The sequence below is a fragment of the Rhipicephalus microplus genome, chromosome 1, assembly GCF_043290135.1.
Source record: "Rhipicephalus microplus isolate Deutch F79 chromosome 1, USDA_Rmic, whole genome shotgun sequence".
Lineage (NCBI taxonomy): Eukaryota > Metazoa > Arthropoda > Arachnida > Ixodida > Ixodidae > Rhipicephalus > Rhipicephalus microplus.
In genome coordinates, this window is record NC_134700.1 from 243,760,123 (window position 1) to 243,775,792 (window position 15,670).

At 45.2% G+C, this 15,670-nt stretch overlaps 1 protein-coding gene across 4 annotated transcripts in view; it reads left to right on the plus strand.

Moving 5' to 3' along the window:
- The window catches only part of LOC119185037 (uncharacterized), a 147,711-nt gene that overhangs the window by 70,367 nt on the left and 61,674 nt on the right, over positions 1-15,670 (plus strand). For all 4 annotated transcript variants that reach the window (XM_075891913.1, XM_075891926.1, XM_075891907.1 and 1 more), the window contains exons 9-11: positions 11,687-11,726; positions 11,788-11,853; positions 12,638-14,713. In XM_075891913.1, coding sequence (XP_075748028.1) covers positions 11,687-11,726; positions 11,788-11,853; positions 12,638-14,713 — 2,182 coding nt within the window. The remainder of the gene's footprint in view (positions 1-11,686; positions 11,727-11,787; positions 11,854-12,637; positions 14,714-15,670) is intronic.

The following is a 15,670-nucleotide window of genomic DNA, read 5'->3' on the forward strand; positions in this document are numbered from 1 at the left end:
TGTCGCTAATGCTCCACGTCCATAGAGAAGTGAACGACCTTGCACATTGTGGACTACCTCGCAGGCACGCAGTGTACACACCAAGGACCTTCCCAGTCTCTGTTACTATGCTGCTACATCTCACAGCAATAGCCGCAATGCAGCGCCTATACCTAGGGTCGATCTACCAGCCTGTATCCACGAAAGGAAAAGCACCAATCGATGAAGTTGCTGTTGCTGTTTGTTGTAGTACTGAAGATCCTCGGCTGCCACTGCCACAATCAGATATTAAGAACACACTGCAAGCCAAACGAGCTCTTACAATGTATTTCGAGGCATTAAAAGGGTGGTGCCATCAAGTTTCGATGCTAAAACAAGCGTCTTGGGGCTTTCCTCTGCAGGCTAGGACTCTCCGCATGAACGGTCAGACACAACAGACATTTTGAATATATTTTAATTCACCTCCAAAGTGTAAATGCTCATTCTCCCGACCGAAGCCCATCGCAAGCGCTTGTAGAGCTGTCGTAGCTCTCTAGGAAGGCTAACGAAAGTTGCGGTGACATTACACCAGATCTGTAGGGAGCATTGGCGTGCACAGGCTTCCCCTCCAGAGGGAACAAAGGTTCTTCGCTGACTTTGCGCCCCGTCCCTAAGTCCCGGCGCCCCTTCCCTTCCTATTATGCCAATATGTGTAGCTGTGCTTGCACAACCTCCCCTCGTAGGTGGCTATGAGAATGGCCGCCCCCTTATCCCCATCTCGAGAGCACGCCTATTGTAGCGAGGAAAGTGATCTCAGGAAACCTCCTAATGTGCATACCGGCAAAGCATCACGGCTGCTACATATTTATTTGCAGGTGCGTGTGCGGCAAGTGTGTATGAGAAAGTCAGCGGGAGCAGCAGACGTGCGTCACGGCCTTGTGTGGTCACGTGGCCAAGCTACACTGCAACGTCACTCACAGTTCAATTCTGTGCCCATAAACCGAAACCAAAATTGGTCCACATAAAGAAGGCGATACTAATTTATTCAGCGAGAATAAATGAATCTTGGTGCGTGTATCATGCTTCCTGTATCTATAAGAAAGATCTGCAGCCACGCGCAAGCCACATAAATGTTGGCACCACCCCTTTAACATTTTCCTGTTTGCACCTATACTCATTGGCAGTGTGTTGTTGATGGTTTTAATTAAAGTTTTATCGCATTCAGATCGCTTACGGACAGTGAGTGATATCTCAAGTTTCTCTAGTATTTTTTTTTTTTTTTTCGCCATGGGGGGATGCTTAAAGCATCTTTTAATTGCACTTGACAAGCACTCTTTGTTTCCAACATGGTGTCGACCTCACGCGCAGCTGTCCCTAAGAAACCGCGAATTTCAACCGATTCCGATGAGTCCGCATCAGAATTTTATGATGGTGATAGCAGCGGAGGCTCGGGAGACGACTTTGATTTATCAGACCTTAGCACGGACAGTGAAAGTGTGTCAAGTAGTTTCAGAACGTTGACAGGCATCCGCCGGTAAGTTCCGTTTTCCACGCTAGACCATTTCATCGTGACGGCGATCAGATCTAAAGACATCCAGCATGTTCTAAAGGCAGCGGTTCTTATCTGCTGAGTGTCAACGTCGTTTGGACAGGATCACTTTTCGGCGGCGGTACAAAGAGTGGAGTTTAATGTGAGAAGATGGCTGCAAGTTGACCTCGGCATCACGCTCCGCAGTGCTGTGCGGCTCTTCATAAAAGCCATGGACTTCTTTGCGATGTTATTCACTATGGAAAAAATTGCGTAGATATGTGACATGACTAATGATTATGCGTGGATGCATATTTTGGAGAAGCAGTCATATAGTGAGCGAGGCGGATGATGGAAGGAAGTGACTCCCGATGAAGTGGAGAAGTTTATTGGTCCTTTCATTTGGTAGGGTATCATCCAAGTGCTTTGCTTCCACTGCTATTGGAACTTATTTTCTGGTCTTATTCCACCTTCGGTAATGCCAAGAAATCAATTCAAAGCTCGACTTGCATTGCTCAGTGTGTCTGACCCCGAGAAGACAACTGTTGCATCTCATGGCAAGCTGCATTACGTAGTTCCACTGCAAACAACGGGTTATCCACTCAATTTTTCCAACCTGATCGAAACCTCTCCGTTGACGAGGGCATGGTAATATCTAAACGCCGGTCTGGAATTCACCAGTACATGCAAGACAAAGTTATCAAATGGGGATATAAACTGCAGGTTTTGGCGGACTACAAATCGGGTTACACGATTCAATTCAGAAGCTACAAAGATACAGGAACTGCAAATTGGGCTATCAAGAACGGAAAGTTCAACAAAGAACAAACGTCTTCTGCGAGACATTCTCTGCAAACTTGTGCTTCACCACATCACGGAGCTGCTTTGTGCGGTGGCATGATAGCCACTATGGCTAACATTTGATTGATATGTAGGGTTTAATGTCCTAAAACCACCATATATTTACGAGAGATGCTGCAGTGGAGGGCTCCGAAAATTTCGACCACCTGGGGTTCTTTAACGTACACCCAAAGCTGAGCACACAGGCGTACAGCATCTTTGCCACCATTGAAAATGCAGCCACCGCAGTTGGAATTTGATTTCGCGACGTGCAAGGCAGCAGCCGAGTCTTAGCCACTAGACCACGACGGCGAAGCACTGTGGCTAACATTTTCTTTTGTATAAAATTAACTTGTACAGATAGAAAGTTTATATTTACGGTAATGCTGTATACAGCCTTCATCATTAAAATGTATATTTGGAAATTTTTATTAACTTGCATTGGTGCAAAGCTGCATCGATGTTTTTACAGAGTTTTGATTTTTTTACGAGTTCTTTTTTTATAAAGTATTTGCTGCACAAAATTGTTAATAAATGTTTGCTTGTAAATATTACCATAAGAATATGCAATCCTTCCGCTACAAATTGATACCATACATTGTAATATAAAGCATTCGGTGTAGCAGTAACAAAATTATTTACTAGACCACCCAAAAACTGCTTATTTCTCTGCATATAAGAAAATGTTAAAAAGCCTTGACGCTGCTATACGGAAGCAGAGATAGGAGCCGATATAGCTGTGACCCAATGCTGTGACTTAACCACATCGCAAAATGACAAGGCTTGTGCGAATATTCGAATGCTTCGAATATTTGAACGAATATTAGTGTTCGATTTCGCTTCGATTTAAAGATATATATTATTGAAAGTTTTAAGTATTCGAAGTGATCAAATAGATGTATATTATAGTCGGGTACAACTTTAGAAGGCAGGAGAGTTATTCAATTATGCGAGTTGCAAAACTGCGTTCTACAATCCGGATATGCAGTTGGCCCAATTTTTCGTGAGTTAGCTGCCGTTCGCGTTGTCTGGGAGCAACAACACAAAACAAAAATAATGCGTTTAATAGTGGGCGTGAGGATTAACAGGTGGCGCGACAATCTGCTCACTCCCGACAAGGGGGCCAATGACATGTGCGGATTTTCATACATGGGGAGTTTCGCATCTCATATGAATGAGCAACTCTGTCCCGTGCAAGTTTTCTGTCATGGAGTCTAGTGAAGTGACATCAAAACGTGATCATTTGTTGCCGTACGAGACTTGTCTCGCCTCGATCTCCACACCACCAAGGAGCTTCAGCAAGAACGAGAATGGCCACATACTGAACAGCTATTCACGCAACATGATCGTCCACTGCTACACGTACTGGCGCAACAGGGAGCCTGAATGCTGTGTAGAGGACACCAGCAAGTTTGTCGCCGACATGCTCGGTGTTGGCGAAAGGACTGTGTTCAGGGTGAGGGAGGAAGTTAAAGCTTCGCATTTTTCGGGTGGCAAACTGACGACACTCTCGCAAAAACGCCCACGCGATTCGGGGGGCGAGAAGACACACGCGAAGTTTGACAGCTTCACGTTGTGCGTGCTGAGGTTATGTGTGCAGGATTTCTTTTGCCGCAAGAAGATACCGACAGTCGAGAAGATAACTGCCGAGTTCTCTGAGCGTATGGAACTCCCATCACTAAGGCAGTGTACTGTGTGTCGTCTGCTTGCCGATATCGGCTTCAAGCATGAAAAGAAAAGCCGCAACTTGCTGCTTATCGACCGGAATGACATCACCGATAGGCGGAATCGCTACCACCGTGACCTGGAGCGTTACCGGGCGGAAGGCCCAAAGATCTTCTACCTGGACGAGACATGGGTCACGGCGGGACACACTCGGTCGATCGTGTGGAGAGACACTGTGGTGGAAGAAGCGCGGACACTTGTTCGCTCGAACAAATGGTTTTACGACGGATCTAAAACAACCTTCTGGGAAGGGTCAGCGGGCTTTGTCGACGGCTGCTTGGATGTTGTCACGTGAATATGTGCTGAGGCCTGGTTCGCTCGTCGGGCGTTGCGAAATGAACTATAGAGGCTGATGGTACCAAACGAAAACTAACACTTCATTACCATGAAAATCACAAAACGAAACAACAACAAAAACACGCACACATTGAAAAACACAGAAAAGGAGATGTCTTAATGACGCGCGTTTCAACGTCCGATTCCGTTTGTGTTCTCTAGTTCTCGCGCTTACAGTTGTGGCGTGGCCTCCGGTCCGCTGGGAGTCCCTCTCAGGCGTGATGACACGCCATATCGATGCTCAACGGTGGCGACGATGTTGAAGAACCACTGCAGAAACCACTGCTCCAGTGGTTTCTCGCCAAGGCAGGTGCTCGGGCGGGATACACTGCAGACCAGGTTCGGCGGTGGTTCCGGGGCTGCTAGCCGAAGTCGGTACTCGTGCGGGAAACTGCAGCCCAGGATCAGCGGTTGCTCTGTGCGCTGCTCGCCGAGTCAGGTGCTCGGGTGAGAACCATTACTGTCCAGGGACACCAGCACTTCCTTGCGCTGCTCGCCGAGTCAGGTGCTCGGGCGGGAGCCTGGTGCGAGACCCAGTCCGAACTTCCGCAGCCCTTGGCCCCTCGAACGCCACGTCCCGGCTCTCACGTTCCTCATTCGCCCGGCGCCCTCTTCTTTTTTTTCTTCTTCTCCCTCATTCCAGCATTTTAATTTACCTATTCAAGACAACTTCTTTCGCTTCCTCTTTTCTTCAACTTGTCATTCTTGACAGATGTATTCCCAGGCCAAAAGACAGGCGACTACTACGAGGAAATGAACGGCGATCACTTTGAGGGCTGGTTCAATGACGTTCTGCTGAAGTTGCCAGCTGGTAGGTCATTGTTTTAGACAATGCACCATAGTTGGCGAGAAGGAAAATTGCTGACGTCGGCCTGGAAGAAGGAAGAGATACAGGAGTGGCTCACAAGCAAGAACACCATCTACCGTAAAAGGATGATAAAGAAGCAGCTGGTTGAGCTGGTGGCATCTGTAAAGTCACGCTTTCTGAGCTACATTGTAGACAACACAGCTGTAAGGGCTGGTTGCATTGTACTCAGGTGCCCACCGTACCACTGCGATTTTAATACCATTGAGCTTGTGTGGCCCAAGGTCGAAAATGGTGTCGCTGCGAACAACAGAGACTTCAAGCTGTCCACGATAGACGCCATCTTGAAAGGTGGAATCAAGCAGGTAATGGCAGAAGACTGGAGGAAGAGCATTCAGCACGTGACGGACATGGAGGCAAAGTTCAGACTTGGCAGGTCTGGGAGTGAGCACATTCAACCCACCATTATCTAGCTGGGTTAATATGATACCGATGAAAGCGACGGCTGCAAGCTTTCTGGCATTGAGCCACTTGACGAAGCATAGCAGCTTCGTATTAATGAAAAAAAACAGCCCTTATTAGGGCTACCAAATTTTTGCCCGTTGGGTTTGCAAGAGCCAACCATCCATTTCGTGACCTCTCAAACAAATAAGCAGTTCTATTTATGGCGTATTCCTTTCATAGAAGCTCAATTCCGACAAGCAACGTCCCTTACACATCACGCTCGATTTGAGAAGTGGCATAGAAAAACATTTCAATGCTGGCATATCTGAATTGAAACACTGTTGCTAACCCTGATCATCGTTGGCGAGCTCAAAATGCTCGATCAGGCTGCCACCGTCGAGTTTGACACGCTTTATTGCTCCGTTAGAAGTCTGTTTCGAAAATAGAAGTGTTATCATAACCATTGCTGGTGAAGTAGCAGCAGACAACACGAAACTGACAGCACTGTTAGCAGCTTGCATGCCAAAGCACATTCATGTGGCTGCATTATTTATTTTGGTTATATGGCTCACACAAGTAATGCAAATAAGAGAATAAATATAAAACATCATTCGCTTAGTGAGGCCCAAAATTCTTGTTCAGGCAGTCACCGTCGAATGTGACGTGCCACATAGTGAAATACAGTAGTCGAAGCACACTTTATGATTCTGTTACCAGTTTGCACTGAGAATTGAAGTGTTGCTATCAGAGGCAGAGTATCCAGGGTCCAAAGGGTTCAAATGAACTGGGCCTTCACGTCTTATGGGGGCCCTCCAAGGACCAGAAAAAATGGCCAGCTGCGTTGTTTTGTTCTAAAAAGTTTAACCTCCCCGCTGGAACCGCAGAAAAGAAGTCTGCAGTGGATTTGTTTTCTTCTCCTATAGCCCTATGAGAGTGAATATTACCTGCAAAAATTTAACCCTATTACATGTTTAAGAGCGAGCAAATTGTGCATAAATGAAACTATGTGTGGTTGCTTTTCGAGTGTTATTAAAAACGTTTCTGTGAAAGTTATATATAGATCTCATTTTTTATAGGCGCCACCTTCTCCAGAAGATTTGGCCCACCTCCTTGTCATACTCAAAAATTTTTTATTTTAAACCATCTGTAATAATTGTTGTGATTAATAGGCATTTACAGTATGCATAAGAGCACTATAACGAGAAGCACTTCAATGTGTGTTGTATGAAATCAAAAGTAACTAGATGATTGGTAGCATGTTTACTGCAAGCACATGCGCACAGTTTCTGAAAAGGTCTACCTGTCAACTTCAGCAGTGCTCGCACGTAGACAACGAAAGCGTGCGCTACCCAAACAATGAGGCTGAAGCACATAGAGGAAACTATTTTTCACAAAGGCAACCCCTGATCTTCGAGGAAAGATATTCTCTTTTGAAATGAGGGTAAACAATTCCATAGGTAAAGACATATCGAAGAAATGCGCACAGTGCTTGGACTACACTTATAAGTGTCGCACAGTTTAGTCTTCTTTCAGTATGATCCAACGTACCGCACAAATCTTAATGCTGTGCATGTGTCTTTGTCTCCTGATATAGTTAATTATTATGACGGCAATATCTCCACGTGCTCTGCCAGAAATAGAACGCCCAGGTGATAATAAACACTCCGCAGAGGCTTAGAATAAATATGGCTGGCATTATTTGCAGCTAAATCTAAAAAGCGTGAAGTCTTAAGTATGACCAGATGACAAAGCAGGAAAGAAAGGGGGTGGGCGAGGGGGAGGGGGCCCTCTTATATTTTTTTAACAGGGCCCTCCGCACTGTTAATTCGGCCCTGGTTGTCATAATCAGTGCTGGTGAAATAGCAGCAGTCAACATGAAACTGACAGCCACTGTTAGCAGCTTGCATGCCAAAGCACATTTATGTTGTTGCATTGTTTATTTTGGTTATCTGGCTCACACAAGTAATGCAAATAACAGAACAAATATAAAACATCATTAGCTTAGGGAGAGATTAATTGCTCGTTCAGGCAGCCACCGTTGAACGTGATGCGCCCCATAGTGAAATAGCGGTAGTCCGAGCACACTTTATGATTATGTTACCAGTCTGCACTGAGAATTGAAGTGTTGTCACAGCCAATTTTTAATTTATTAATCTGACTTGGGCAAGTAACGAAAATGCAAGCACAATTATTAACATGATTAACTTTGCTAGCATTGTGTTGTCTTATTTACATACCGGGAATATATAAGTGGTTATAACAGAAGAAAAGAAAAGAAAGGTGCCGACCCGTAACTGTCTCTCCTTACGAGGACACCTCAACAGGTCAGCAGATGAATGGGATATGGGGAATAAAAGATATAGGGAAAAAGAAGGAGGGATAAAAAGAATAGAAGGAAAATAGACGGAGAAGAAGCCAGCCAACGAGAGAAAAAAAGAAGGAGATAGGAAAGTGGGGATCCGGTCGAAGCAGTCCAAGGGCGGGGTGCCACAATGCGAGAGCTGCACGGCGTCAGGAGACCGCGGAGGGCGAACCAGTCGGCGGGAGCTACGCTGATGTCGGAGATCGCGAGGGCACAACCGTCCAGCTTGAAATCCTGCGAGCGAATGTCATACCGGGAAATGCTCAGCAATGTTGAATGTATTAATGAAGTTGTAAAGAAAGATGTGGCTGCAGCATGCTTTGCAAAAACAAATGCAAGAAAGACAGAAATGGGAATAAACATATACAGACATGAAAGCACTCACATATTCAAACACATTCACACAAACGCGAGCGCCAGAACAGATCGCAGAGAACAGTGAGCAAAAAGTTTAAGCCACACAGCGGTATGAATTCATGCCAAGCTCTCTTGTAACGACACCAGTGTATCAGTCATAATTTTATTTTAGCTCAGAGGCTAACTATAAGGAAACAAACACTGCTCCCAAATGCCTGACCGTTAATAATCCAATGGCATTCTCTGGACCAGCACGTGTAAGTCACTGATTGTTAGCATTGATGGAAATCAACCGATGGACGGTGTTAAAAACACTCGAGCGACGCTGCTTGACGCTTGGCTATCTTATCACACTGCCGCCACCGATCGGTCGTTTCCGCGCCCAGCTGGCAGCAACGACAGCAAGCGTTGGGGCTTGCTGTCGCAAATATTTTTTGTTGAGAAACTCGTAGGTTGGTTTCATCCGTGTATGCTTTTCTCATTTATCCTGATATAGGTTTTTCTCTGTCATTTCTCCACGTCCGATGAGAAATGCAGGGGCACAGTACACACACACCTGCCGCTCACAGTAGATACCAGGCTTTGGCAAGTTCTATTCGTCGTAACTTCACTTAGGCGCAAATAAAAAATGATGAAACAAACACCTACATTGTTTGTTTGCATCGTTATGTCACCGCGAGATCCTGTTTCCAGACGAAGCGCAACACGGCATCACCGATGTTCGCTGCAATCTCTTTTCGCCGGCTCACGGCTCAGAAGAAAGACACGCAGCACAAATTGTGTATCGTAAGCTCACAATAATATTTCTGGCACGACAGATTACCACACATAATTCAAATTCACTCTGACGAAGGGAGACGCACACAGCGAATGGGACTCTGCCCAGTTCGAAGCGAGGGCGGCCATGTTAGGCATGTTCTCCGTCTTCTGGGTCCGCGGCTAGAGTGTAGTCCGGCGCATGAATAGTCTGCATTTGACCCCCTGTAAAGCTTATTTCTCTGCAGTGGAGGAATGCTAAGCCGTGAAAGCACCTTTTTAAATGTATATTAGTGCCAGCGCCTCCTCTATTTTATCAATGCAAGCCATATTTGCCTGATCCTGCAGTTCACCGCCCTCTTCTATAGCCCTTCCCAGCTCTTGCCCATCACCTAGTCTTCGCCTGTGCTTTGTGGTCATGGGGAAGAGAGCCTTTCATGCAGTGCTTCACGATGGGAATAATATAAAGTAGTTTTTTGTTCAGTTGTGCTCAGGTGGCGTCATGCATTCCTCGTTATCACAATGTTGGCAGTCGCGCTGGCTCTGTAAGTGATACGGTGTTTTCAGATAGCGTGTCACGGTTGGTGGCGCTATCCGGCATCCAGTGAGGACGCGTAACTACAGTAAAAGCTTGTTAATTCGAACTGCAAGGGGAAGCCGTCTCAGTTCGAATTGATTGAAGTTCGAAATAACGAAAGTGAAAAACAACAACAGTACACTGCAACTCAGTAGGGCATAACAATTTATTTTTTGAAAAAATCTGTTATTAAGGTCTGCCTTCTTTTCTTGAAGGCGACAGCCAGCACTTTTTGCTCTAATGAACGAATTTGGCGGAAGGCCTCTTTTCCGCCTTCTTTAAAACATAAGACGAGACGGGCGGAATTTAATCCGACCATGTCTTCCGCAGCAGAGGGCTGTACTGGTGCTTCGTCCTCCTCCTCATCGTAACTGGCAGCGACAGGTTTTGCACTTCTCACATGACATATGTCGTCATCCGTGAATGCACCACACACACCCTTGAGTCCACATCGACGTAGTCTGCAAAGCAGACGTCTTCCAAAACATCCACCATGGGGGTGGCCACGCTGTGTTTGAGCACCGGTGGCTCGTCATCTTGTAGAGCTTCGGTGCTGAAGCCACAGTGGTGATAGCAATTTGCTATTGTTAGTGTTGTCACTTGCTCCCAAGCACGCACAAGCATGTGCAGTGCACTTAGTAGCGCCACTTGGTAGTTATTGCACAAAATAATTCGTTTCAACTGTACGCCGCCTCGTAACTCAGCAGTCGTCATATCGAGTGACTGGCCAAGTCACCGGTGCGTAGTTCGAATTATGTGGGGTGGAACCTACTCGTGTTTGAATTAGAGGGCTTTTTTTTATTCATAGGCTTCTATGGAGCTTGGCCAAATCATAACTTACAGTTCGAATTATCCATAAATTCAAATTATTGGAATTAGAATTAACGAGCTTTGACTGTAGCATTGTGAGATGGCGGCGGCATTGCTTCCAGCTATAAAGAAGGAGCATGAAGGAACAAATATGACAGATGCATGACATTGAAGACGGACACAAGTCTATCGCATCTCCGGGGGAAAGCGCTTGAAAACACGTGTGACAGAAGCAGGGCGACTCCTCATATAGCGCCGCATCACGACCACTCCCTGAACTAAGCTGAACCGACGGCTCCTGTTGATATGCAGGCATTTGCACTGGCATTGAAAGAAATAAAGGGGGCATTGTTAGTGCACATGTAATTTTCTGTAAAGGTAGCTTCACTGCAGTACAGGGTTGTAAACCTTGAATACACCTATTCAAATGTGCGAGTTTACAAGCATACCTTTTAAAGGTGGTTTCACTGCATTAAAGGAGTGCGAAGCAGTGACAACTTCTATCCAGATAAATCGGCACTCTCATGAAGCTACACATTTAAGTTAAGTGAACATATTATCCTTGCATCAATTCATTTTTAAAGTTTCAAATATTGTTATACCAGCTTATATTCCCTTGGTATAGTAAAATATAAAACATACCATATTTTACAGGTTAGCACTTGTGTTCTGGTAAGTCAAATCTACCTACTATTCAAAGTTGTTTATACTTACTTTTAATAACAACAAAAAAAAGGTATTTGTACAGGCCTTGTTTTAATTTTCTTGAAAAGTATTGTGCAGGTTAGTTAGTTCATGACAAATACGCTCACTTGTCTTTATAATATGTGATAGTATACACTATTCGCTTCAAATTTGCTTCGAATCTAAAACTTACTATTCGCACAAGCCTAAATGTGACAGATTAGTGATTTGGCATACTATTAGATGACCACAACGTTGCTCTTGTCGGCACTGGAGCCGACTATTCTATCGTCAGTAGATCATTCACCAAGATGCTAGCAGGATTGGGTTCGACCTTATTTTCTGCCACTTTGAACTTTCCGTTGATAGTTTTCGTTTTTGTTGTCTCGTTTTTTTCTGCGTTTATGTTTGTGACCCACTCTTAGATGTGGTGATTACTGCAGAGCAGGCATACACGGTGCACTTTTTTTGGCAAGCGTTGCTCACCATTTTTCTCCACTGCAGGGTTGGCTTCGAAGCTTTGGTGAACTGCTAAAGCATCCAGGTATGTTGTGACAGCTCTGTTGCCTGTGCTGCGGCGGCTGCAGTTTGCTTTCTGTTCACAGAGTCCTGGACGAGTGCCAATCTGAAACAGCAAGAGGAGCGCCTCATTGCCATCTTGCAACCTGAAGGTGGGCTGTTTTTTTCAAGACAACTAAATTGATGAGATGCGCAGTGGCAGTTGTTTGTCATATATTGGCCTCACAAAAATTATGGACTCGTTTTTTTTGTTGTTGTGTGCAACCTAATGAAACCAACTGACAGTGCAGCCAAGGAAAGAAAAGGAAAGCCAATAACGGCTAGAGAAAGGTGCATATATGTGGGTATGAACTCGCGTTCATCCTTACATATATGCACCCTCCAAGCTACGCTCTCATGTTCACACTCGCGTGTATTCACCAGTGGGGCCAATAAATTTTCGAAAAATAAACAATGTTTTTTTTACTTCCCAATGTTTTACCCTACTCTTGAAAATAGCACAGTGTATACAATAAAAAGGTGCAGACTACATTTTGTATGTGCTGGCGCTGAAGTAGGTATCTTTTTTGAAAGTTGGTTTTAAAAAAAATTTTCGAGAAAGAATAACGAATATGAAAGACAGCAAATGGGAAGAGATAGCGTTTCCAGTATGGAAAGACTGTTTTTGGGTATGGGGATGGCAAAATGCTTGTGCTAGTAGTCTTAAGCTTCATAAAATGGCAGAGGGCAGCACAGGAAAATAAAAATGCGGACTGTGTGACAGAGACTGCATCACCCCTGGGTGAAGACACCGTTTCACTTTCTTGAAATTTATTGAGTGTTATCAAGCAATTTAGAAGTAACTAGGAAGAATCTGTATGCTCTTTCCTGCCTTTTTTTTATAGGTCTCTGCCTGTCACAGCATGTAAAAGAACATTTGTGTGCATTTCTTTTCAGATGAAGACTTGAAGTTGGATTCATGCCAGTTGGAGGCATTGCTTCAAACTTGCGCATCCTCAACACAAGAAGTAACTCGAAGTGAGCTCATAGAAATGATAAACGAAATGAAAGTGCCCAGCCTATTGCTCGCACTGCCTCCATCACCAAAGCCAATTTTGTTTTTTGAAACTGATTCGAAGCCCTCATTGTCACCAGACTCACTATCACCTTCATTAGAGATGCCCCCTTTAGCACCATCGCCCACACTAAGGCTGTCTGCAGAGCTATCAGACCACCTTCCACTTGCGCCATCATCTGAGAAAATGCAATTAGAATGCCCACCCAAACTAGTCCCTGCCACGCCGGTGTCTGATGCTGGACCAGGACTTCTACCACATGCACTGTCGTCAGAGCCTGAGCTGCCAACAGCTGCATATGACGTTGCCTCTCAGGTGAAATTGTTAGAACCTGTTTCACTTCTGCCCAGCTCGGAAGCATTCAAAGAAGCAACCTTGTCAAAAACTTTGTCAGGTGTCATCCCGCCTACATTGATGCCATTGGAACCTATGCCGGACCTTGTGAGACTGGCGCCAGCTGCTTCATCATCAGAATTGCCTGTGCCATCAATGCAGCAGGCACTTTTCTCGTCAAAACCAGCATCCCCTCCTGCTTCATTGGGAGAGCCAGAATCGGTGATTGCCCTTTCGGAACCAGCACCATGTGTTTCTCCATCGAAACCACAACTAACTTCACCCATTGTTCTGTCAGAACTGGGACCGCCTATTTCTTCATTGGAACAACCACCAGTATCAACAATTGCCTTGTTAAAGCCAATGCAACCTGCTTCGATGAAAGCAATGTCAATGTTGGTGCCTGAACCACCCCCTTCTTCATCAGACGAAGAGCCAGAATTAGTAATTGCCTTGACAGAAGATCCACCTTCTTCTCTATCAGAAGAGCCAACATCAGTGATTCCCCTTTCAGAAATGACATCTGTTCCCTCACCTGAACCAGAACCAACATCAGCAGCGATTACGTCAAAACAAGTGCAACCTAATTCAATGGAACAAGGGTTGGCATCAGGGATAGCACTGTCAGAACCAGCACCTCCTCCTCCTTCATTAGAAGAGCCAGCATCAGTTACAGCACTTCCTGTTCCCCCATTGAAACCACAATTTCCGCAAGAACCAGCACCACCTACTTTTTCATTGCAATATGAGGCAGCATCAGTAATGCCACAACCAGGGCAACCTGCTTCATTGAAGCCAGTGCCAACGTCGGTGATTGATCCATCAGAATCAGTGCCACTTGCTTCTTCATTGAAAAAGGAGCCAGCGTCAGTAAACACCTTGTCAGAGTCAGCACCCCCTCCTTCATTAGAAAAAACAGCACCAGCGATTGCTTTTTCAGAATGGGCATCCCCTGTTGCCTTACCAAAAGCAGCACCGCTTGTTGATTCATTGAAACAAGAGCCATCAACTACCGCCCTGTCAAAACCAGCGCCAGCTGTTTTCTCACAAAAGCCAGAGCGAGCATCAGTGATTGTACTGTCAGAACAAGTATTGCCTGTTTCACTGAAAGCAAAGCCAACATCAGTGATTGCCCTATCAGAAACATCACCATCTTCTTCTTCATTAGAAAAGCCATTGTCAGTGATTGCCCTGTCAGAATCAGTATCACCAGTTTCTTTGCAACAAGAACCAGCATCAGTGAGTGCCCTGTCAGAACCACTTGTAGAAGCTGCATATAAACCTTTGTACAGATCGGTGCCCACTGCATCAGAGTCATTGACACCTACCTCATCACAAGAATCACGCGTAACATCAGTAATTGACTTGTCCAAATTGGCGCCGCAGAAATCCTCTGATAGGCCATTGATGTCCGAAACCACATTGTTGCTGCCTCAACCATCATCTTCATTGGACACAAAGCCTCCAGTACTCCTCTCGAAACAACTAGCGATGACTTCGTCATTGGAGCTGGTTTCTCCACTTTCTCCAGAACTAGTGCTAACTCCGGCACGGTCAGAACCTGTGTCACTGATACCACTGGAGCGGAAGGTGCCTACACCAGAATCAGAGCCAGCATGCAAAGGTATTTTTTTTCTCTGTGCCCTTTCTTTAACAGTGTCTTCGCAGTGTCTTTCGTATATGTAACCGCTACCACTTGGGCAGCTATTACAAATAACACTCTGCCTTTGTTTTATTACTGCGAAATTAAATAAGTCCTGTGGCATTTCAAGAAACATGGCACACTCTTAGAACATGTGGAGACAGTCATGTGGTCATACGGACCAACACATGTTAATTTATTGCTGTATGACCAACATGTGTCGGTCATACAGACCAACACATGTTAATTCGCGCGAGCACAGCGCCACTGCTCGCTTAGTGGCTATTTAAGGGACACTAAAGTCAACTATTAAGTTGACGTTGATTGTTGAAATGGCGGTCCAGATACCTCGTAGTGTTACTTTCGTGCCAAGGAAGGGCTTATTTTGAAATAAAATTACGTTTTTGTGCTCCGCATCGGGTTAGCGTGCTTCAATTTACCTGCCTCAATAAGTGGACCGAACGGTTCGTGTCACGTTACTGTTACCGTGCACAACGTTGCCCGGCTTTACTGCGCTAGTAGCAGCAGACCGAAATCAGCGGGAGCTACAGCAGCAACACCGGCCACTGATCAATTTCCCGCCATTGGCTTTGAGATTGCAGACGCTTTTGTTTCAACTGTGCCCCGCTAGATAGCACCACCTGTGCCGTGTAACCTTGCGAAAATTGAATTTTTGAACCACTCGCGCCATTCCCCATAGTAACGTTTGGCGGTTCTTTTTTCCATGAATCAAACAGAAACGAACAAGCAGCATTTTATTGCGTCTTTTGATGCACGGAAGGTTCTTTATTTAGTGCAGTTAGATCGATTACTAGTGATTAATTGTAGGCGGTCCATGTGATGTCATCGGGATCATCTTGAAAATGTCCTACTGTGGCACTTGTGTTCTTGTGCGTTTACCTTAATTTCTTGGTAAATAGGGCACTGTTGATAATATTG